Genomic DNA, 24,414 nt, shown 5'->3' on the forward strand with positions numbered 1-24,414 from the left:
CAGTTAATCTGTAAAAATCATTTTTAGCAAATTTGAAGCAAAAAATTTATATTATGAAACTTTAACTGCATAGTTCTTCCTCCCCTCGTGAAAATATCCAGATACTTCAAGGTAAGAGATCACACCTGCCAAAGTCATCTCCCTCTGTCTTTAGGAAATGGAGCTGTTCTTTCCTTCCAGCGGAGGCTGTGGGCCAGCAAACACTGCTCGGTTTACCGGTTGCACCTGTTGCATTATAAAGCCCCATGCTGTCAGCGAAGGTGAGTGCTGTGTTGAATACAGTGTGTCCAGTGCATTTTGTTAGTGGCTAATTTTTTGATGTACGTTACACGAGGAAATCAAAGAGTACTTTTAATATTTACAGGCACATGAATAAAGGTGACACAGTATGAGGGAAATGTGTCTAAATCTTTATTTTTTATTCTTTATCTTAGTATCTGTACATCCTCAGAAGGTGTTCCTTGAGTTTTAGAAGGTTGATTCCTTGTCTCTTCTCCTTCCAATCAGAAAATTGTGATTCACTTAAATACCACTCCTCTTGGACAATTTAAAACATCATCTACCGCATCTGTAGTGTACGCTTTCTGAGAAAGTGGGAGACGTTTTCATCAGTTCATAGTAAAAAGTTCTTTGATACATGTTACATATGTGTGTATGTATGAATGTGTGTATATATGACTGTTGTTAGTTTCTGTCAAGTCAGTTCGTCTCATGGCAACCCCGTGTGTGCAGAGTAGAACTGCTCCATAGAGTTTTCAAGGTCGTGACCTTCTGGAAGCAGATCGCCAGGTTGTTCTTCCAAGGCACCTCTGGTTGGGTTTGAACCACCAACTTTTCAGCTAGTAGTTGAGTGCTTAACTGTTTGTTCCACCTAAGACTCCATATATATGTGTGTGTGTGTATATATATATATATAATGTGTGTATATACATATATGATATTTATATATAGAGAGAGAATAAGTTTTCTTATCAGTATTTTCATTTATCTCAGTCTCTTCATCTGTTTTAGGCTGTTGTATGCATTTTTTCAGCTATCTCAAATCCTTCTGGAAATGAGGTGCAATGTAATTAAAAAGATCACTCTTAAAACGCTAGAATATACTAAATAATAAACAGAATTATCAGATTTATTTTTTAATTTTATGTTTTCCAAGTATAAAAGTAATTCAGATATATAGTAGAAAATTAGAAAAAAAAAACATAAACAAGGAAACAATAAAAATAACCTGTTTTGTCATCATCGAGAGAGAATCAGTTATTATTTCAATGCCTTTCTTCCAACTTTTTCCCCTGGATTCTGTATGTGTGCATAGCTGGCTACATGGCTGAGATGGAAGTCTGTAGGCTGCTGTTTTCATTCTGTTTTTGTGAGCACTTTTGGATGACTTTAATTCTTCATGAATATTGTATTAGCTGTACAATATACAATCACAGAAATGTAGTACAATACTTGGATATTTAGGTTGTTTCTAGTTTTTTGATATTAAAGATAAAGCTTGAAGAATATCTCTGTACATAAATATTTGACAATATCCCTAATCATTTTCTCTGGCTAGTTTCCTAGAAGTAGAATCATTAGCTGAAAGGATATGAACCTTCAAGCTCTTGTTGCATAATTAACACTTCTTTATTCGGAAAGCACTTTAATATCTTACAGATTCTTAGGACCATCATTGTAGAGCACTAATGTGCATGACAGGTAATGACCATTTATGGAGAAGGTACCGCTGTGTGCCAGGTGGGAGACTGGGTACCTTATACATGGCGTCCCTCAGTCTTCACAGCAATCATGTCAAGTAGATGGATTTATCACTCTCAGATAAACCAGCTGAGCCTCCATGAGAATAAGTCATTTCCTCTGATTTTGAGTAGGGAATCTAGGATGCAAATCCTGGTCTCTTTTAATCCCCATATTCTTTCCTGTATACTGTATTGCCCCAACATAGAACAAAACATCGTGAACGACAAAAATGTCCATATTTAGTAATGGCAGGTAACATTTGTGATAGTAATATTTCAGGTGGCTGCTATTAACAGTCTTTGAAAACAGATTGAAAGCTTGTGTTGACTAATTTTCTTGCCAGGAGATGGAGATTGACATAAAATGCCCACCAGATATTTTCATAAGCGTGCTTTGCTAATGCCCACCAAGTATTTTCGTAAGCGTGTTATGCTAATACCCACCAAGTATTTTTGTAAGCGTGCTATGCTAACGCCTGCCAGGTATTTTCGTAAGCTTGCTATGCTAATGCCCACCAGGTATTTTCATAAGCGTGCTATGCTAATACCCACCAGGTATTTTCATAAGAGTGCTATGCTAATTTTTTTTACAGTAGCATATGGAAGAGGATTGGCATGGCGGCACTTGTGAGAATGCCTCGTGGGTGGAGGGCGTGGCCAGCAAACAAATGCAGAGGACGTGTGTTCTTTGTGTAAAAACGTGGCATGCGTGTACGTGTATAAAATATACATACATATTCATGTTTATCCATATATATGCATATATATATATTTGAATGTGATAAGAGATAAGTTAAGTTTTGCCATAAGAGTTATTATTTAAAGGCCCTAACTTAGACTGCCTGCTATCCAAAAGGTCGGCAGTTCAAATCCGCCAGCTGCTCCTTGGAAACCCAATGGGGCGGTACTGCTTTGCCCTCTAAAAAATTGACTCATTAGCCATGGGTGTTTGGTTAGCTTTTGAAAGAGCTTATCTTTGGCTGTTATTTTGGCACCTTAATATGTTCTGTTCAACTTGGTTTTTATTAGATTTCGTCTTTGCTAAGGAAAATGAGATATGTGGAAATAAAATGAAGATAGAACTAGAATATATGCTAGCTATATATATACCGTAATTATGCAGATAAATATAAGTGAAAATCTAATAAAAATGATGATGCAAATAAATGAAAGGTGATATAAAAATGACTAATTTTATTGTATGTAATTTCATATTTTTACAGACTTAAATCACTTTTAGTCAGCTAGTCTTAAGATTAACTAAATTTCATATATTCATATTTGATGCATAATTAGTTATATGTATTAATTAAAATAAATTATAAGAAAAATCAAAATCAGATGACAGAATGCCTTCAACTTTGGCATTTAGATGCTTCCTCCCCTCCCTTGCCCTCCCCTCCTTTCCTCTCCTTTCCCTGCCCTCTCCTGCCCTCCCCTGCCCTGCCCTCCTTTCCCCTTTCTTTGACTTCAGGGACGCTTTAAGACCATTTTGAAATATTATATAATTAATTCAGATTGGAGTTAAATATGACTGTAATTAAATAGTTTTGAACTTTATATTGAATTTATTACTAGATTTACTCTGTTCCCTTTCAAATGCTCGTTTATGTTTATCCTTTTCTCTAAAGAACCCATTTCCTGGTCTATTTAATTTTATCCGTAGTCTGGTATAGGTGTGAAAGAAGAGATGAAAAGAAGGAATTGGTGATAGGAGACCCTCTGAAATGGAATAGGGTTGTTCTCTTCTGTCTATTGGAGACTAAGTTTGTTGCTTACTATGGGAAGGGAGAGCGTTACCTTGTCAGAGTCCTAGTTGTAGTGGTTTACAAGAGGGTCGTGGACAGATACTGTAGAGATTTGGGATCTCACCTTGAGAAGTTGAAGGCAAGTCTTTCAGTGCAGTGATCTGAATGAGATGGGGCAAAGTTCACGATGTGGAAACAGTGAGGCAAGGATCTTGACTGAGACTTGTAAGTACACAGTTGTTTGATAAGTGAATGGTTTGCCCAGTGAGGGAATATTGTGAGAAGGGGACTGTTTGAGTAGTCTGTTGTTGGTGTAAATGGATTTTGGGAAAGTTCCTGAAGCAAATAGTGAAGTTATTTACTGATTTATGGCCTTACCTTTCTGGGCAAGAATTTCCGGGCATAAATAGTAAAGCCATGTGGATGTAGACAGCCTGAGTTCTTAGTCCTGTAGTTAACCTATGTGGAACTGGGTGGTCTCACTTCTCACTTTTAAGAGAGAGAGAAAAAAAGGAAAAGCTTAGTTTGAGGAATAGGTGGTGGGAAAATAATAAGGTATATTTGGGGCTTTTCTGCTCTTTTTATATATGCAGACTGAAATGTATTTTGTCATTTTGGGACTCAGGTTTTAAAAAGAAAGAAAAACAAGGTGAATGCTTTTTTTATTTTCTTTATTAATTGCAAAAATATTCAATATGTTTGCTTTGATGTCCTGTACTGAGTTGAATTTCATCAATAGAATTAATTATTTTCACTGTGAAACCAGACTGTCTAGGTTTGAATTCTGTCTCTGGGTTATTGGACAAATTACTTAACTGTTTTGGTCCTAGTTTCCTCAAGTGTAAAATGAGAATTACAGTACACCGTCTTCATAGGGTAGCTGCAAGGATTGCATGCATTAGTGTATGTCAGGTACTTGGGACAGTGGCCAGTACATGGCTAAGGGCTCCGCTATTATCACTGTTATGACTGATTGCTACTGTATTCATTACTTCTACTACTATCATTATCTTTAATAATTAAACTGAAGACTCCTTAGTAACAAAGTAGTACTCTAATATGCTAAGAAAAATCCAGTATCATCTATAGAAAAAAACAAGATCCCTGTCATTATTTAAGGAACAAAGGACTTCCCCAGCTAGAGCCTGGATACAACTGAAGCCCCTGAGGTGGGAGTGTGGCCGACACCCAGCCTGTTCGGCAGTCGTCCTTGCGTGGGCTGGTACGGCTGACACCAGCCTGTTCGGCAGTCGTCCTTGCGTGGGCTGGTACGGCCGACACCCAGCCTACCCGGCAGTCGTCCTTGCCTGGGCTGGTACGGCCGACACCCAGCCCACCCGGCAGTCGTCCTTGCGTGGGCTGGTACGGCCGACACCCAGCCCACCCGGCAGTCGTCCTTGCGTGGGCTGGTACGGCCGACACCCAGCCTACCCGGCAGTCGTCCTTGCCTGGGCTGGTACGGCCGACACCCAGCCCACCCGGCCGTCGTCCTTGCCTGGGCTGGTACGGCCGACACCCAGCCCACCCGGCAGTCGTCTTTGCGTGGGCTGGTACGGCCGACACCCAGCCCACCCGGCCGTCGTCCTTGCGTGGGCTGGTACGGCCGACACCCAGCCCACCCGGCCGTCGTCCTTGCCTGGGCTGGTACGGCCGACACCCAGCCCACCCGGCCGTCGTCCTTGCCTGGGCTGGTACGGCCGACACCCAGCCCACCCGGCAGTCGTCTTTGCGTGGGCTGGTACGGCCGACACCCAGCCCACCCGGCCGTCGTCTTTGCCTGGGCTGGTACGGCCGACACCCAGCCCACCCGGCCGTCGTCCTTGCCTGGGCTGGTACGGCCGACACCCAGCCCACCCGGCAGTCCTCCTTGCCTGGGCTGGTACGGCCGACACCCAGCCCACCCGGCCGTCGTCCTTGCCTGGGCTGGTACGGCCGACACCCAGCCCACCCGGCCGTCGTCCTTGCCTGGGCTGGTACGGCCGACACCCAGCCCACCCGGCCGTCGTCCTTGCCTGGGCTGGTACGGCCGACACCCAGCCCACCCGGCAGCCGTCCTTGCCTGGGCTGGTACGGCCGACACCCAGCCCACCCGGCAGCCGTCCTTGCCTGGGCTGGTACGGCCGACACCCAGCCCACCCGGCAGCCGTCCTTGCCTGGGCTGGTACGGCCGACACCCAGCCCACCCGGCCGTCGTCCTTGCCTGGGCTGGTACGGCCGACACCCAGCCCACCCGGCCGTCGTCCTTGCCTGGGCTGGTACGGCCGACACCCAGCCCACCCGGCCGTCGTCCTTGCCTGGGCTGGTACGGCCGACACCCAGCCCACCCGGCCGTCGTCCTTGCCTGGGCTGGTACGGCCGACACCCAGCCCACCCGGCCGTCGTCCTTGCCTGGGCTGGTACGGCCGACACCCAGCCCACCCGGCAGCCGTCCTTGCGTGGGCTGGTACGGCCGACACCCAGCCCACCCGGCAGCCGTCCTTGCCTGGGCTGGTACGGCCGACACCCAGCCTACCCGGCCGTCGTCCTTGCCTGGGCTGGTACGGCCGACACCCAGCCTACCCGGCAGCCGTCCTTGCCTGGGCTGGTACGGCCGACACCCAGCCTACCCGGCAGCCGTCCTTGCCTGGGCTGGTACGGCCGACACCCAGCCTACCCGGCCGTCGTCCTTGCCTGGGCTGGTACGGCCGACACCCAGCCTACCCGGCCGTCGTCCTTGCCTGGGCTGGTACGGCCGACACCCAGCCTACCCGGCCGTCGTCCTTGCCTGGGCTGGTACGGCCGACACCCAGCCTACCCGGCAGCCGTCCTTGCCTGGGCTGGTACGGCCGACACCCAGCCTACCCGGCAGCCGTCCTTGCCTGGGCTGGTACGGCCGACACCCAGCCTACCCGGCAGCCGTCCTTGCCTGGGCTGGTACGGCCGACACCCAGCCTACCCGGCAGCCGTCCTTGCCTGGGCTGGTACGGCCGACACCCAGCCTACCCGGCAGCCGTCCTTGCCTGGGCTGGTACGGCCGACACCCAGCCCACCCGGCAGCCGTCCTTGCCTGGGCTGGTACGGCCGACACCCAGCCTACCCGGCAGCCGTCCTTGCCTGGGCTGGTACGGCCGACACCCAGCCTACCCGGCAGCCGTCCTTGCCTGGGCTGGTACGGCCGACACCCAGCCTACCCGGCAGCCGTCCTTGCCTGGGCTGGTACGGCCGACACCCAGCCTACCCGGCAGCCGTCCTTGCCTGGGCTGGTACGGCCGACACCCAGCCTACCCGGCCGTCGTCCTTGCCTGGGCTGGTACGGCCGACACCCAGCCTACCCGGCAGCCGTCCTTGCCTGGGCTGGTACGGCCGACACCCAGCCTACCCGGCAGCCGTCCTTGCCTGGGCTGGTACGGCCGACACCCAGCCTACCCGGCAGCCGTCCTTGCCTGGGCTGGTACGGCCGACACCCAGCCTACCCGGCCGTCGTCCTTGCGTGGGCTGGTACGGCCGACACCCAGCCTACCCGGCCGTCGTCCTTGCGTGGGCTGGTACGGCCGACACCCAGCCTACCCGGCCGTCGTCCTTGCCTGGGCTGGTACGGCCGACACCCAGCCTACCCGGCCGTCGTCCTTGCCTGGGCTGGTACGGCCGACACCCAGCCTACCCGGCAGCCGTCCTTGCCTGGGCTGGTACGGCCGACACCCAGCCTACCCGGCCGTCGTCCTTGCCTGGGCTGGTACGGCCGACACCCAGCCTACCCGGCCGTCGTCCTTGCCTGGGCTGGTACGGCCGACACCCAGCCTACCTGGCAGCCGTCCTTGCGTGGGCTGGTACGGCCGACACCCAGCCTACCCGGCCGTCGTCCTTGCGTGGGCTGGTACGGCCGACACCCAGCCTACCCGGCAGCCGTCCTTGCGTGGGCTGGTACGGTCGGCGCCGGGCAGCAGCCAGCAGCCAGGTCTGCTTTTGCTTTTGTAATGGCCAGGCAGCTTAGCCTTTTAAGTATTAGAGCCCTCAGATTTTTGTTAGAAATTTTCCTTTCCTAAAACAGCTTTATGCATGGGACAGTTGCGGTGCGTTTTTGATAATGACAGAGGCCCTTTTGAAATTTAGTTTCTTCGTCAGTAAAATAAGACAAAATGATTTAAACCCAAATAAGCTGTTATTCTGTGAAACTGTGGAGAAAATGCTTCTAAAGGGAAATTGTATTCTATGTTCTGTATCTCAGTTTTGTGTTTTGGCTATACAAATTGTGTTTTCACGGAGACGCAATTTTAAATTTTATTTTTAGAAGACGTAAAGACAGTTTTGGCATGATCTGTGTATTCAATTAAATAGGAAGCAAATGATTTATTAGAGTACTAGACAGTTTGTGAATTTAACGTTAGAATTGCTAATTAAACGGGACTTGTAGCAGAAATGTTGTATTTATCAAGTCCCTCATTTTTTTTTAAATTGAGTTTTCTTACTCAGAATCTCTTTCAGAGTTTTAACTTACACTGCAAATGTTTCTCTTGGTGCCTGGTAGGCCAAGAGCCCTGGAAAACACATTCCATTCTGTGGAACCCCTCTGGATTTGGGCTGATTGAATTGGTTACGTTTCCAGCTTTTTACTAGATTTCCTGCAGGTAATACTGTGGCTTACATACTGTGAGAGGTGTGAATTTTTTGGTATATAGTGGTGGATTTAAACATCAGAAATCTAATTCGGTTTTGTTTATAATGTGACAATTTTGGACTTTTGTGATTATATTATATTCTATGCGAAAGAGTTGGATGGAATTTATAAATAGATGCCCCAAGTACCTTGAATTACATACATGTTAGACCTTGGCTTTGAATGCATAGAGCTCAGCATGTATTATATAACCAAGAATTCGATGAATTTGTAAATTATGAGGACTTTAATTAGTGTTTTATTGATTTGGAAGGAACCTCAGAGAGTTCTGCTTGTCCTTGGAAAAGAAGGATCACATTTAATGGTTCTGAAGAGGTAGGCATGTCTTAGGCTGTTAAAAAATTTCACTTAAAATTTGTTTGTAATGTGATTCCACATCTAATAACCTTTAGAGGAGATGTGAGTCCTTAGAATTGGCACTTGTGATGACTTGAGTGGGTGCAGAAGACAAGACTGCCTCAAATCTTATTAATGAGGCTGTTAGAAAGGGCTTTTCAAAACTAGGAACGGAAAAAAAAAAAGAACAACTTTTATATTGGTTATTACTAATTGTAGTTTATGGGATGCTAAGTACTTCACACAAATTATTTATTTCTCAAAGCTATTTATGAAGGTAGGTACTGTTCGAAACATATATTGAAGAGGAGGAAGCTGAGGCACCAAGATGTTAAGTAACTGGCCCAAAGTCACAGAATCTCTTATGTGGTGGGGCTGGAATTTGAACCAAGGCTGTCTTGTTATATAAGATAACCCCATACTGCTTCTACATGGGCTGTCGTTTAAACCCTACAAAACCCTGTACTCAGGTATGATTATTAACCCCATTTTATAGATGTGGAGTCTAAGCATTAGAAGAGGGTAGATAGCATCCTGAAACCCAGAGCTCTTGGATTCCAAAGCTGGATTATTTCTGTATTCCATGAATACTGAGTTCAGTTGATTGCTTCTGGAAAGCCATTCCTGGTAGAAGGTTGTATAATAATTGGTCTAAAGGGTGGTTTTAATACCTAAGTTTTGACTGAATGAAAAAATATTCACCATTTAGATAAGACTTAGAGAAATTACTGGTATTCTGCTCAAGGTAAAGACAGTTAAAAGCTGAATTAATGAACAAGGTCTGGAGAATTATAAACTTAGAAATCTCCCTAAGACTTTTTCAGTTAAACAGAGAAAATGCCTTTTATATTTTTTGTGATGTTTGATTTGACTGAAAGCAGTCCTTGTTTGTTTTCTTCAGTTTTTATATTTTTAGGAATCTACTTGTCCTGAGTGTAATTTATTAGACTTGTTTCAGGTTACTGTCTCCTGCCTTTCTGCACGCTAGCACCAGTGTCCACCTTTCGCTTCCCTAAATATGCTTGTTCGTTCCCTCCTCAGGGCCTTTTTACCCTGCCCCTCCCTTTGCCTGCAATGTGTGTCCCCAAACTTCCTTCACCCGCCCCCAAAATGTCACTTCCAAAGGGAAACCTAACCTGACACCTCCTTGACTATGACAGGTTCCCAAGTGACATATTTTCTTGGCACTCTCTGCTTTTTCATCACAGTATTTAGTGCAGACAGGCAGACACACACACATACAGACACACCCACACACAGGCACAGATACACACGTACAGAAACATACATATACCCAGACACACACAGACACAGATACACACGTACAGAAACACACAGACACAGATACACACATACAGAAACATACATACTCACACAGACATAGACACAGACACACAGACACAGATACACACATACAGAAACACACATACACCCACACACATACACAGACACACCCACACACAGATACACACGTACAGAAACATACGCACAGACACAGACATAGACACAGACACAAACACACGCAGGCACACACACACAGACACAGATACACACATATAGAAACACACAGATACGGACACACATGTACAGAAACATACATATGCACAGACACAGACACACACACAGACACAGATACACATGTACAGAAACACACAGACACAGATACACGTACAGAAACACAGACACACCCACACACAGACACAGACACACCCACACCCACACACAGACACAGACACGCCCACACACAGACATACACAGACACAGATACACCTGTAGAGAAACACGTATACACCCAGACACACACAGACTCAGACACACCCACACACACAGATACGCACAGAAACATATACACAGACACACACATAGACACAGACACAGACACACACAGACACAGATACACACGCATAGAAACATACATATGCACAGACACACACACAGAGACACAGATACACACATATAGAAACACAGACACCCAGACACATGTAGACACAGACACACCCACACACAGACACACCCACACCCACACACAGACACAGACACGCCCACACACAGACACAGATACACCTGTAGAGAAACACGTATACACCCAGACACACACAGACTCAGACACACCCACACACACAGATACGCACAGAAACATATACACAGACACACACATAGACACAGACACAGACACACACAGACACAGATACACACGCATAGAAACATACATATGCACAGACACACACACAGAGACACAGATACACACATATAGAAACACAGACACCCAGACACATGTAGACACAGACACACCCACACACAGACACAGATACACATGCACAGAAACATACATATGCACGACACGGACATAGACACAGACACACACAGACACAGATACACACGTACAGAAACACACAGACACAGACACACATGTACAGAAACATACATACGCACACAGACACACACAGACGCACACAGACACACAGACTACGTAGTGGTTTTTGACTAATGAGCATTGTCTGTATCCCTGAACAGATTACAGACTGACTGTCATAGTTTTCTCAGTATTTTGTCCTCTTCGTCGTATTTTTTTATGAGTCTCCTTCAGTGTCTGAACATTTTCAGAGAAAATATGGTCTCTGTAGTAACCTTTTTTTTTTTTTTATTTGTCAATCTTTGTTATGTAGTTGTTGTTCTTTGCCATCAAGTCGATTCCTACTCTTGGTGACCCCGTGTGTGAAAGCAGCACCGTGATCTGTAGGGTTTTCAAGGCTGTGACCTTTCTGAAGCAGACTGCCAGACCAGTCTTCCTAGGTGCCTCTGGATGGATTCAGACTGCCAACTTTTCGGCTAATAGTCAAGCACTTGACCATTTTTGCCACCTCGGGACTCACTTTGTTATGTAGCACATGGTTAATTAAAAAAAAAAAAAAAAAAAATTCTAATGTATTCTCGAAAAGAAGGGTATTTATTTGTTGCAGTGTTCTCTAGCAACTCTGTAGGGCAGAGTAGAACTGCCCCATAGGGTTTCCAAGGAGCAGCTGGTGGATTTGAACTGCCACCCTTTTGGTTAGCAGCTGAACTGGTAACCACTGTGCCTCCAGGGTTCCTCTCTTTATATGGTAACTATGAATCCAAGCCTGTTGTTCAGATCTATAGCCTTACTATTGTTGTGTGCCTCTTTATCAGCTTCTGAAAAAAGCTGTGTTGAATTCTCCCAGGTTAAAATTACCTACTATTATTATGAATTTCTTCTTTTAATTTTGACTGTTTTTCTTTGTGTATTCTGAGGCTTCACCTTTACATAGATAAAGGTTGTGTGGTTATTATATCTTTTTGCTCAGGATGTTGCATTTCACTTTATTCCTGTTAAGTTTTAGTTTGAACCTTTGTTTGTTTACTCAATTTCATGGAGGTATAAAAAAGCCAAAAAAACCAAACCCATTGCCATCGAGTCAATTCCGACTCATAGTGACCCAATTCCTACTCTAGAGACAGAGTAGAACTGCCCTACAGGGTTTCCAAGGAGTAGCTGGTAGATTGCAACTGCCGACCTTTTGGTTAGCAGCCAAACTCTTAACCGCTGCACCACCAGGGTTTCATTTTGATGGAGGTACAACTTACATGAAATGAAATGCACACATGCTAAGTGTACAGTTGTAGCAGTATATTATAGTATTTCAGACTCTTAAAGTCAAGAATCCCTTCTTAGTGTGTAGTCTTGGTCCCGTCTCATGTCTCCTTTTTGGAGATATTTAGGGGATGAGTAGATAGTTGATTGCTTCAATATATTACTGTGGCAAAGCAGGAGGATTGAATAGATTTTTTCAGACTTAATTGTGTGCCTTACGATTATAGGCTCTCTATCAATGAGAAAGCAATGGAAAGTCACTGTGTCTTTTGAAGTCAGGGCTTGCGCATCACAGCTGACTGGAATAAAGAAACATTTGTTGCCAGGCAGCCAGGCATCAGCACCTAGCAACTGTGATGTCTGCATCAGGAACCTTAGGCTCTCTTCAGAGCCTAGTGATGTGTAGTACAATCCAAAGATCTGCACACATCTGTCTGAATTAGAGGAAACATAGGAATGTAGGTAAAGGAATGGAGAAGAGCTGGTGCTAAGCCTACTCTACCTGACAAGGATGATTTTAGTGTATAATGTTTGGAATAGCTGTTGTTCTGTGGCTTTGACACTTACTAATATGTGACCTTAGAAGTATTTCTTGACTTCCCTGAGGCCTCAGTGTTTTTATCTGCAAAATGGAGATGACAGAACCTACTTCATAAGTAAGTTAATACGTGTGATGCAAGTAGTTCCCTTTGCGTAGTAAGTGCTCATAAATGTTAGTGTTATCAATTAGCAATGGTAGCCTTAGAGATTAGATCATATGATACGACATTTTTAAAAAAAGGCCTGATTCAGCAATGTTTCCATTATCTATTGCTTTGTAACAAAGCATCCCAAAACTTAGTTCTTTAAAAACAGCTATTTGTTATTCCTCATAATTCTTTGGATTGACTGGGCTCAGCTGGCAGTTCCTCTGTGGCATACCTGGGGTGGCTTCATTCAGCTGGGAGCTCTGCTGGAGTTGGCATGTTCAAGATTGGCTATCCTCTTCCAGAAACTCTTTCCATGTAGTCTCTCATTCAGGAGCCTAGCCTGAACTTCTTTACGGCGTGATTGCCAGCTTCCAAGAGGAGCATTCGAAGACAGTCGGCAATCTGTAAGTGCTCATCAAGCCTCAGCTTGCTTCGTGCCTTCATGTCCACTTGGCAAAAGCAAGTCATATGGCCAAGTCCAGAACCAACATGTGTGGGGAATACCAAAACCAAAACCAAACCCACTTCCGTTGAGTCGATTCCGACTCATACTGACCCAATAGGACAGAGTAGAACTGCCCCATAGAGTTCCCAAGGAGCACCTGGTGGATTCAAACTGCCAACCTCTTGGTTAGCAGCCATAGCACTTAACCACTACACCACCAGGGTTTCCAAGGGGAATGCATGAAGGCATCAGTACCAGGAATTATGGTTCACTGGGGGCCACCAGCGCAGCAGTCTCCCACGAGTTAATATAAAACATCATAAGATCTTAACACAGTTGGGTTCTGGGACCAGAACCTGCAACCAGTGTTGTGCCACTGGTGTCCTAGACTTCTTAAATTTTAGTGTGGTTCAGGACTTGGCCACTGTTAAGGAGACTGTTAAAAATGCATATTCTCAGCCCCTAGCTTCAAAAATTTTGTTTCAGTGAGTTGGCGTAGAGTCCAGGAATATGAAGTTATAAAAGCCTCTCCAGATTGTCCATTTATCAGAAATGCTGAGGGGATTGCCATCATTGGTGGCAAATCTTATGAAATTTTGTGCTTCATGGAGGATTCCTAGTTCCTTCTCTGTGACCATGGGAGTGGCGAGGGAAGAGTTACCTTATGGTTCTCAGTTGTTCCTGTTACTCAGAAGTAGTTCCCTGTGCTGGCTTTCAGGTTAGTGAAATTTTTTTGGACTCTTGGCAGGTTGGGGTATCCAGGGCATTCTACTTTACTAAAGTTGTTTGTTGTTGGTTGTGGTGGTTGTGTGCCATAGAATCGATTCCAACTCACAGTGACTCTGTAGGACAAAGTAGCCCCCTCTAATATACTTTCACTTCTGTATAACACCTATTGAATAAAAATAGCAGAAAAATTTGATCTGTGGCTAGACAATCTTTAGATTGGCATTTCTCTCTAGTGAGATTGGAATGAACCCCAGTTTCATCGAGACAAATAGCATTGGAGGAAATACAATCTCAAGGAAAATGACTGTTGAGATAGGGCGTCTCGAAAGTCGTAGTGCAGTTTTAAGCTTTAATAACTTCCGAAGTATAAATGCGGCAAAGTTACTATCATTTAGGAGCTGGGCTAGTTCGTATGAAGTGAGGATCCAGGGATTCAGGGCACATGATGTTACCTTAGCAGGAAATGTTTAAAAATGAAAGGCCAAGGTCGCATGACCTTATGTCCTAAGACTAAAAGTAAAGATAGTTCAAGTTACATGTTAGATTATAAATGCTTAAGTTCTGAGAATATAATGGTAATTAAGTTGTTATGAAGAAGAAAAAGAGGGACTGTCAAGAAAAGACTATGTACGTTGCAGAAAGGCCATGGAAAAGCTTGGGTTTCCAAAGGACATGTTAAAAGGGCGAAGCTGATACTTGAGGAAAGTGCTGAAGATGTGGTCCCTGTAATTGCTTTTCAGTGGATTAGTAAATGGCACTCTGCTCTTCTGCGTGTTCACAGCCTTTGTTACTTCACAAAGCCCGTGGTTCGAAGGTCTCACTTATTTTGGTTGCTCGTTTATTTCTAACCTATAAGCAAATCACATCTCCTACATCTGTATTGACATTTAGCGCACATAGGATGGCTTCTGTCTGTGCAAAATGGAGGAAGGTTCCTGTCATTCTTCCAGAGTTGTTTGGATGTTAGTTACTGTGGGGTAGCTTGTCATCAAAGGGTTGGTTTGTGGTGCCTCTTTAGAATAATCATAAGCATTCCAATTTAAGAAAATTGAAGAGTGCTAGGATGCCTCTGGTGTGCTAAAAATCAGTCTTGAAGTTTTTGGTACAAATTCATGCTATACATTCTCTGCCCTGTTTTTCCTATTCTTGACAGTATCCGAGATTTGAGGGCAGGCAAACTTGAAACCACATCTTATGTTAGCATAAGGCTGAGTTGGGAGATGAAGCTTCTAATATGAGTTTGCAAGGTTTGGCTGCCGGGATGACTTTATAAAGTATTAATTATGGTTTTCGTTTAATCTGCTCCCAATAAATGGGATTGAAAGCACATACCCTATCTTCTTCATATATGTGTATATATATGTATATGTATAAAATTTGTTGTAAGGTGCCGTCAAGCCGGTTCCAACTCAGAGCGACCCCATGTACAACATAACGAAACACCGCCCATTCCTGTGCCATCCTCACAGTTGCTGTGTTTGAGCCCGTTGTGGCAGCCACGGTGTCAGTCCCACTCACTGAGGGTCTTCCTCTTTTTTGCTGACCTTCTACCTTACCAAGCATGATGTCCTTCCCCAGGGACTGGTCCCTCCTGATAACGTGTCCAAAGTACATGAGACAAAGTCTAGCCATCCTCGCTTCCAGGGAGCACTCTGGCTGTACTTCTTTCAAGACAGACTTATTTGTTCTTCTGGCAGTCCAGAGGTATGTTTGATATTCTTCACATATACCATAGTTCAGAGGCATCAGTTCTTCGATCTTCCTTTTCATTCATTGCGTTCGCAGGTAATATAGATATGTCTGTGTGTGTAAATATATATATATATATATATATAAACAAATTAGAGCTCTTTAGGAAAAGTTATTTTATTAGCCTAAGGAGAACATCTTACATTGGTACGTAATTAAGTAAATTATGTATCAATGACTTTGTGACTTTTTTTAGCAAATTGTTTTCTATGTAATACATCACACTTTCTGTCTCTTTGAATTCAATTCATATTATCTGTATCATTAAATATAAAACAAATTAAGATATAACTCAAAATAATTTATCACCTCATATTTTGTCATCTGTGTGTTGAGCATCTGATACTGAAATAGATGAGAAAGCAACAAGAAACATGAATACCTGTGCATCAGATTTGTGCACACCTTGGCAATATTCTTAGGGAAAAAATCCCAGGAAATGAAGATGCCTACTAAGGGATTACATTTTCCTTTCCTTAGAATGTTTTCAAGTTAGTAGCACTTCATGCCACCGTCTCCTAAAAAGTTTTGTATGCTTCTGAGCAAGTGACAAAAATCTAACTAAAATGGGGTTGTACTAATAACGATCGTTTGTGTCCTTTAACTGAACATACATTTTTTTCTCTTGTGTTTGTCTCCTGCTATACTGCTTCCATTTTCAGATATCCCTCCACAAATGATTTTCTTTTTCCTTTTTTTATTATGCTTAAGTGAAAGTTTACAAATCAAGTCAGTCTCTCATGGAAAAATTTATATACACCTTACTCCTAGTTGCTCTCCCCCTAATGAGACAGCACATTCCTCCTCTCCACCCTGTATTTCCCATGTCCATTCAGCCAGCTTCTGTTCCCCTGTGCCTTCTCATCTCCTCTCCAGACAGGAGATGCCCACATAGTCTCATGTGTCTACTTGAACCAAGAAGCTCACTCCTCACCAGTGTCATTTTCTGTCTTATAGTCCAGTTCAATTCCTGTCTGAAGAGTTGGCTTTGGGAATGGTTCCAGTCTTGGGCTCACAGAAGGTCTGGGGACCATGACCTCCAGGGTCCTTCTAGTCTCAGTCAGACCATTAAGTCTGGTCTTTTTACGAGAATTTGAGGTCTGCATCCAACTGCTCTCCTGCTCCTTCAGGGATTCTCTCTTGTGTTCCCTGCCAGGGCAGTCATCGATTGTAACCAGGCACCATCTAGTTCTTCTGGTCTCAGTCTGATATAGTCTCTGATTTATGTGGCCCTTTCTGTCCCTTGGGCTCATAATTACCTTGTGTCCTTGGTGTTCTTTATTCTCCTTTGTTCTAGGTGGGTTGAGACCAATTGATGCATTTTAGATGGCCACTTGCTAGTGTTTAAGACCCCCTACTCCACTCTCCAAAGCGGGATGCAGAATGTTTTCTTAATAGATTTTATTATTCCAGATGATCTAGATGTCCCCTGAAACCATGGTCCCCAGACCCCTGCCCCAGCTACTCTGGCCTTCGAAGCATTTGGTTTATTCAGGAAAGTTCTTTGCTTTCAGTTTAGTCCAGCTGTGCTGATCTCTCCTGTCTTGTGTGTTTTCCTTCCCTTCACCTAAAATAGTTCTTGTCTACTGTCTAATTAGTGAAAGCCCTTCTCCCTCCCTCCCTCCCCACCCTTGTAACCATCAAAGAATATTTTCTTCTCTGTTTAAACTATTTTTCAAGTTCTTATAATAGTGCTCTTGTATAATATTTGTCCTATTGCAACTGGCTAATTTCTCTCAACACAGTGCCTTCCAGATTCCTCCACGTTATGAAATGTTTCACGGATTCATCATTGTTCTTCATTGATGCGTAGTATTTCATTGTCGCGGTCATCTTAATCGATGCAGAAAAAGACATTTGATAAAATCCAACACCCTTGATAAAAACTCTCAGCAAAATATGAATAGAAGGGAAATTCCTCAACATACTTCAGGCCATATATGCAAAGCTAACAGTGAACTTTATTCTCAGTGGAGAAAGATTGGCAGCATTCCCCTTCAGAACAAGAATGAGACAAGGATGCTTGTTATCACCATTCTTATTCAATATTGTAGTGAGGTCCTAGCCAGAGCAATAAGGTGAGAAAGGGAAATAAAGGGTACCCAAACTGGAAGAGAAGAAGTAAAATTATTCTTATTCGCAGATGACATAATCCTATACGTACAAAATCTCCCAGACTGCATAAGAAAGTTACTGGAACTAATAGAAGAATTCAGCAAAGTGACGGGATACAAGATCGAAACACACACATCAGTTGGGTTCCTCTACACCAGTAAGGAGGACTCTGGAAAGGAGGTAAAGAAAGGAATACCATTTACAATAGTCCCCAAAAGGGTAAAATACCTAGGAATAAACATAACTAAGGAGGTAAAAGACTTACACAAGGAAAAGTATGAAACACTACTGCAGTAAACCAAAAGAAAAAAAAATTTTTTTTTTTTTTTTAAAAAGAGACCTGCTTAAATGGAAAAACAGTCTATGCTCATGGATTGAAGAATTAACATTGTAAAATGTCGGTACTACTGAAAGCGATATATGGATACATTGTAATCCTGATCCAAATCCCAACAACATTCTTTAATAAAATGGAAAAACTTATCTCCAACTTTATATGGAAAGGAAAGTGGCCCTGAATAGCTAAAGCAATATGGAAGAAGAACAAAGTAGGAGGCCGTACACTTCCTGATCTCAAAACTTAGGCAGCTACGGTAATCAGAACAGCCTGGCACTGGTTGACGGACACACAGACCCAGGAAAAGAACTGAGAGCCCAGAAGTAAACCCATCCATTCGCAGGCAGCTGATCTTTGACAAAGGCTGCATGCCCATTCACTGCTGAAGAGACAGTCTCTTTAACAAATGGTGCTGGCAAACTGGAGATCCATTTGCAGAAAAATGAAACAGTATCCACACCTCATACCATACACAAAACTAACTCAAAATGGATCAAAGACCTAAATATTAAAGCTAAAACTATTAAGATCCTGGAAGATAACATAGGAAAAAAACTAGGAGACGTAAGGGACCTAACTTCTAGCATAAATAGTCTATCAGACACAACTAAAAATACATGAGTAACAGAAGATAAATTAGAGAACTGGTACCTCCGAAAAACTAAATACTTATGCTCATCAAAATACTTTACCAAAAGAGTAAAAAGAGAACCTACAGACTGGAAGAAATCTTGAATGAAATATCTGATAAGGGTCTAATGTCTAAAATATATTAAAAAAACTTCAACAACAAAAACACAGTCCAATCAAAGAATGAACAAAGGACATGAATAGACACTTCACAAAGGAGGACATTCAGGCAGCTAACAAACACATGAAAAGATGCTCACGATCATTAGCCATCAAAAACCAAACCAAACCCATCGCCATGGAGTCACTTCTGACTTACAGCTACTCAGCAGGACAGAGTAGAACTTCCCCACAGGGTTTCCGAGGCTGTAATCTGTACAGAAGCAGACTGCTACGTCTTTCTCCTGTGGAGCAACTGGTGGTTTGAACTGCTGAACTTTCGGTTAGTAGCTGAGTGCTTAACTACTGCACCACCAGGACCCCTTGCCATTGGCCATTGTCAAAACCAAACCTTTATGGCCGTTGAGTTGATTCCTACTCATAGGAACCCTATCACCACGGAGTAGAGCTGCCCCATAGGGTTTCCAAGGCTGTAAATCTTCACAGAAACAGACTGCCACATCTTTCTTCTGTGGAGTGGTTGGTGGATTCAGACCACCAATCTTTCAGTTAGCAGCCCAGCACCTAACCACTGCATCAGCAGGGCTTCTCGTCATTAGCCATCAGAAAGGTGCAAATGAAACAACAATGATGTACCATTTCACCCCTTCAAAAACGGCACTGAGAAAAGGCCCTAGGTAGATAAGTAAAGCATTACTGAAAAAGAACAGAGTGGGATGCCTCACACTACCTGATATTAGAACCTGTTATACCACCACAGTAATCAGAATACTCTAGTACTGGTAGCAGATACATAAACCAGTGGAACAGAATTGAGAACCCAGACATAAATTCATCCATACGAGCAGCTGATATTTGACAAAGGCCCAAAGTCAGTTAAATGGGAGAAAGGCAGTCTCTTTAACAAATGGTGCTGGCATAACTGGATATCCGTCTGCAAAAAAATGAAACAGGACCCATATTTAACACCATGTGCAAAAACTCACACAAAGTTGATCAAAGACTTAAATATAAAATCTAAAATGATAAAGATCATGGAAGAAAAAATAGGGACAATGCTACGAGCCCTAGATACATGGCATAAACAGTATATAAAACATTAATAATACACAAACACCAGAAGAGAAACTAGATAACTGGGAGCTCCTACAAATCAAACACTTATGCTCATCCAAAGACTTCACCAAAAGAGTAAATTAAGACAACCTACAGGCTGGGAAAAAATTCTTGGCTATGACAAATCCGATCAGCATCTAATCTCTGAAATCTACAAGATACTGCAAAACCTCAACAACAGAAAGACAAATAACTCAATTAAAAATGAGCAAAGACATCAATTGATGAATGAATAAACAAACTGATACATATGCACAATGGAGTGTTATACAGTGATAAAGACTGACGATAAATCTGTGAAACATAACATGGATGAATATGGAGGACATTATGCTGAGTGAAATAAGTCAATCACAAAAGGACAAATATTGTATGAGACCACTACTGTAAAAACTCATGTAAAGGCTTGCACAAAAAAAGAAACAATCTATGATGGTTACAGGGGAGGGGAGGGGTGGGGATAGAAAAACAGTAAATAGACAATAAAAAAAAGATAAACGGTAACTTTGGTTAAGGGGAAGCCAGAACAACTTTACAAGGGAAGGTCATGAAAGCTCCATAGACACATCCAAACTCCCTGAGGGACCAAGTTGCTGGACTGAGGGCTGTGGGACCATGGTCTGGGGGAACATCTAGGTCAATTGACATAATATAGTTTATAAAGAATATGTTTTACATTCTACTTTGGTGAGTAGCATCTGGGGTCTTAAAAGCCTGTGAGCAGCCATCTAGGATACTTTACTGCTCTCACCCCTTTGGGAGCAAGGAGGAATGAAGAAAACTAAAGATACAAGGGAAAGATTAGTCCAAAGGACTGATGGACCACATCTACCATGGCCTCCAGGATACTGAGCCCAGTACAATGAGAAGGTGCCCGGGTACCACTGCTGACTGCTCTGACATGGATCACAATAGAGGGTCCCATACAGAGCTGGAGAAAATGTGGAGCAAAATTCTAACTCAGAAAGAAAGGCCAGACTTGCTGGCCTGACAGAGACTGGTGAAACCCTGAGAGTATGGCTTCCAGATACCCTTTCAGCTTAGTAATGAAGTCAGTCCCAAGGTTTACCCTTCAGACAAAGATTGGACAGGCCATAAAAAAAAAAAAAAAAATGAGACTAAAGGGGCACACCAGCCCTGAGGCAAGACCTAGAAGGCAGGAGGAGACAGGAAAGCTAGTAATAGGGAACCCAAGGTTGAGAAGGGAGAGTGTTGACATGTCGTGGGGTTCTTAACCAAATATTGTGAAACAATATGTGTACTAACTGTTTAATAAGAAACTAGTTCTGTGAATCTTCATCTAAAGTACATTTAAGAAGAAAAAACTGCAAAGCAGAAAAAAAAATGGGCAAAAGCTATGAATAGGCACTTCACCAAAGAAGACATTCGGGCGGCTAACAGGTACATGAGGAAATGCTCACCGTCATTAGCCATTAGAGAAATGCAAATCAGAACTCCAGTGAGATACTATCTCACCCCAACAAGGCTGGCATTATTCCAGAAGACACAAAATAATGTTGGAGAGGTTGTGGAGAGACTGGAACACTTACACACTGTTGGTGGGAATGTAAAATGGTACAACCACTTTGGAAATCAATTTGGCGTATCCTTAAAAGGCTAGAAATAGAACTAGCACACGATCCAGGAATCCCACTCCTTGGAATATATCCTAGAGAAGTTAGAACCTTTACACGAACAGATATATGCACACCCATGTTCACTGCAGCACTGTTAGCAAAAGGATGGAAGCAACCAAGGTGCCCATCAATGGATGAATGGATAAATAAATTATGGTATATTCATACAATGGAATCTATGTAACAATTAAGAACAATGATGAATCTGTGAAACAATAACGTGGAGGAATCTGGAAGACATTATGCTGAGTGACATTAGTCAGTTGCAAAAGGACAAATATTGTATTAGATCCCTATTATAAGAACTCAAGAAAGGTTTTAAACAGAAGAAAACATTCTTTGATGGTTATGAGGGTGGAGAGGGAGGGAAAGGGGTATTCACTAATTAGATAGAGGAAAAGAATTATTTTAGGTGAAGGGAAGGACAATACACAATACAGGGGAAGTCAGCTGGACTAAACCAAAAGTTAAGTTTCCTGAATACAACCAAACAGTTTGAAGGACAGAGCAGCAGGGGCAGGGATCTGGGACCATGGTTTCATTGGACATCTTGGTCAGTTGGCGTAACAAAGTCTGTTAAGAAAATGTTCTGCCTCCCACTTTGGTGAGTGGTGTCTGGGGTCCTAAAAGCTAGCAAGTGGCCATCTAAGATGCTTCCATTGGTCTCCTCCCATCTGGAGCAAAGGAGAATGAAGAACACCAAAGACACAAGGAAAATAAGAGCCCAAGAGACAGAAAGGGCCACATAAACCAGAGACTCCATCAGCCTGAGACTGGAACAACTAGATGGTGCCTGGCTACCACCAGCGACTGCCCTGACAAGGAACACAACAGAGAATCCCTGATGCTGCAGGAGAAGAGTGGGATACAGATCTCAAATTCTAGTAAAAAGACCACACTTAATGGTCTGACTGAGACTGGAGGGACCCCAGAGGTCATGGTCACTGGACTCTCTGTTGGCCCAAAACTAAAACCATTCCAGAATGCAACTCTTCAAAGATTAAACTAGACTGTAAGACATAAAATGATGCTTGTGAGGAGTGAGCTTCTTAGACTAAGTGGGCAGCTTCTGTCCAGAGGTTTGGCCGAGATGAGTAGGCAGAGAGGGACAGGAGCTGGTTGAATGGACACAGGAAATACAGAGTGGAGAGAAGGAGTGTACTGTCACATTGTAGGGAGAGCAGCTAGGGTCACATAACAATGTGTGTATAAGTTTTTGTATGAGAAATTGACTTGAATTGTAAACTTTCACTCAAAGCACAATTAAAAAAATTTTTTTTAAGGAAAAAAACGGCACTGATCAAAAAAACAGAAATCAACAAATGTTGACGAGGTTGTGGAGAGATTGGAGATATCATGCACTGCTGGTGGGACTGTAAAATGGTGCAACCACTATGGAAAACAGTATGGCGCTTCCTCAAAAAGCTAGAAATAGAAATACCTTATGATTCAGCAGTTCCACTCCTAGGTATATATCCTAGAGCTATAAGAACAGTGAAACAAACAGACAGACGGACACATATGTTCGTTCATTGCAGCATTATTCAGAATAGCAAAAAGGTGGAAACAACCTAAGTGGCTATCAGTAGAAAGATGGATAAACAAGTTGTGATTCATACATGCACTGGAATACTATGTAACTATAAAGAATGATATGAACTCTGAAAACATTTTATAACATGGATGAATTTAGAGGATATTACGCTGAGTAAAATATGCTGATTACAAAAGGACAAATATTGTACGGCCTCGCTTTTATAAAAAGTCAAGAATAGGTAGGTATACACACAGAAAGCAATGTTCTTTGATGGTTACCAGGGAGGGGAGAAGGAGGGAGGGGGAATCACTTTCTAGAAAGTAAAAAACCCATTGCCTTTCAGCTGATTCAATTCCGACGGATAGAGACCCTATAGGATGAGTAGAGCTGCCCCATAGGATGGATTCTAGATAGTAGATGCTTGTTACTTTTGATGATGTGAAAGGCAATACCCAAATGGGTGAAGTCTGCACAAGCTGACAAGGCAAATGAAGACACTAAGAAGTATGCAAGAATAAGCTTCAGTAAGTGCTGTAACGTAAACAATTTTGCGACAACAGTAATAACAACCAGGAAATACGAGTGTAGTTACACAGGTATCTGTGTACGCATATATGTGTACAGGAAGACATGTGAGTACATCGTGTGCATCTATAGATGTACCTGTAGGCATATGTATATACACGTTTGAGTGTGCTAGGTATTTATTCACATATAGAATAAAGTACAAAAGGGGCACAGTTACAGAGGCTTCTCAGGCATATCCAAACACCTCACATGATTGGTTTACTGAGTTAAAAAGTTTAGGACCGTAGGCTCATGGGACACTCAGTCAGTTGGCATCACATAGTTCATAAAGATAACGTTCTATGTACTAGTTTATTGAGTAGTGTCTGGGGTCTTAAAGGCTTACAAGTGCCCGTCTAAGATACAACTCTTGGTCTCTGCTTAAGCAGAGACTCAAAGAACCTTCTCCACAGGACTAAGAGCTCACAGGAACCACAGCATCTTCTAGCCTGAGACCAGAAGAGCTAGACGGTGTCCAGCTACCATTACTGACCCTGACCAGGGGCACAATAGAAGGTCCTGAATAAAACGGGAGAAAAATGTAGAAAAATTCAAATTCCTAAAAAAGGCCAGACTTCCTGGACCAATAAAGACTATAGCAACCCCCTAGACTGTCGCCCTAAGATACCCTTTGAACTTGGACCTGAAGCTTC

At 43.3% G+C, this 24,414-nt stretch overlaps 1 protein-coding gene across 2 annotated transcripts in view; it reads left to right on the plus strand.

Annotated features, from left to right (window-relative positions):
* NME7 (NME/NM23 family member 7) overlaps nucleotides 1-24,414 on the plus strand; it is a 349,164-nt gene that overhangs the window by 122,944 nt on the left and 201,806 nt on the right. For both annotated transcript variants that reach the window (XM_010594980.3, XM_023554271.2), the window contains one exon: nucleotides 155-260. In XM_010594980.3, coding sequence (XP_010593282.2) covers nucleotides 155-260 — 106 coding nt within the window. The remainder of the gene's footprint in view (nucleotides 1-154; nucleotides 261-24,414) is intronic.

Source organism: Loxodonta africana, chromosome 3 (genome assembly GCF_030014295.1).
Source record: "Loxodonta africana isolate mLoxAfr1 chromosome 3, mLoxAfr1.hap2, whole genome shotgun sequence".
Taxonomy (NCBI): domain Eukaryota; kingdom Metazoa; phylum Chordata; class Mammalia; order Proboscidea; family Elephantidae; genus Loxodonta; species Loxodonta africana.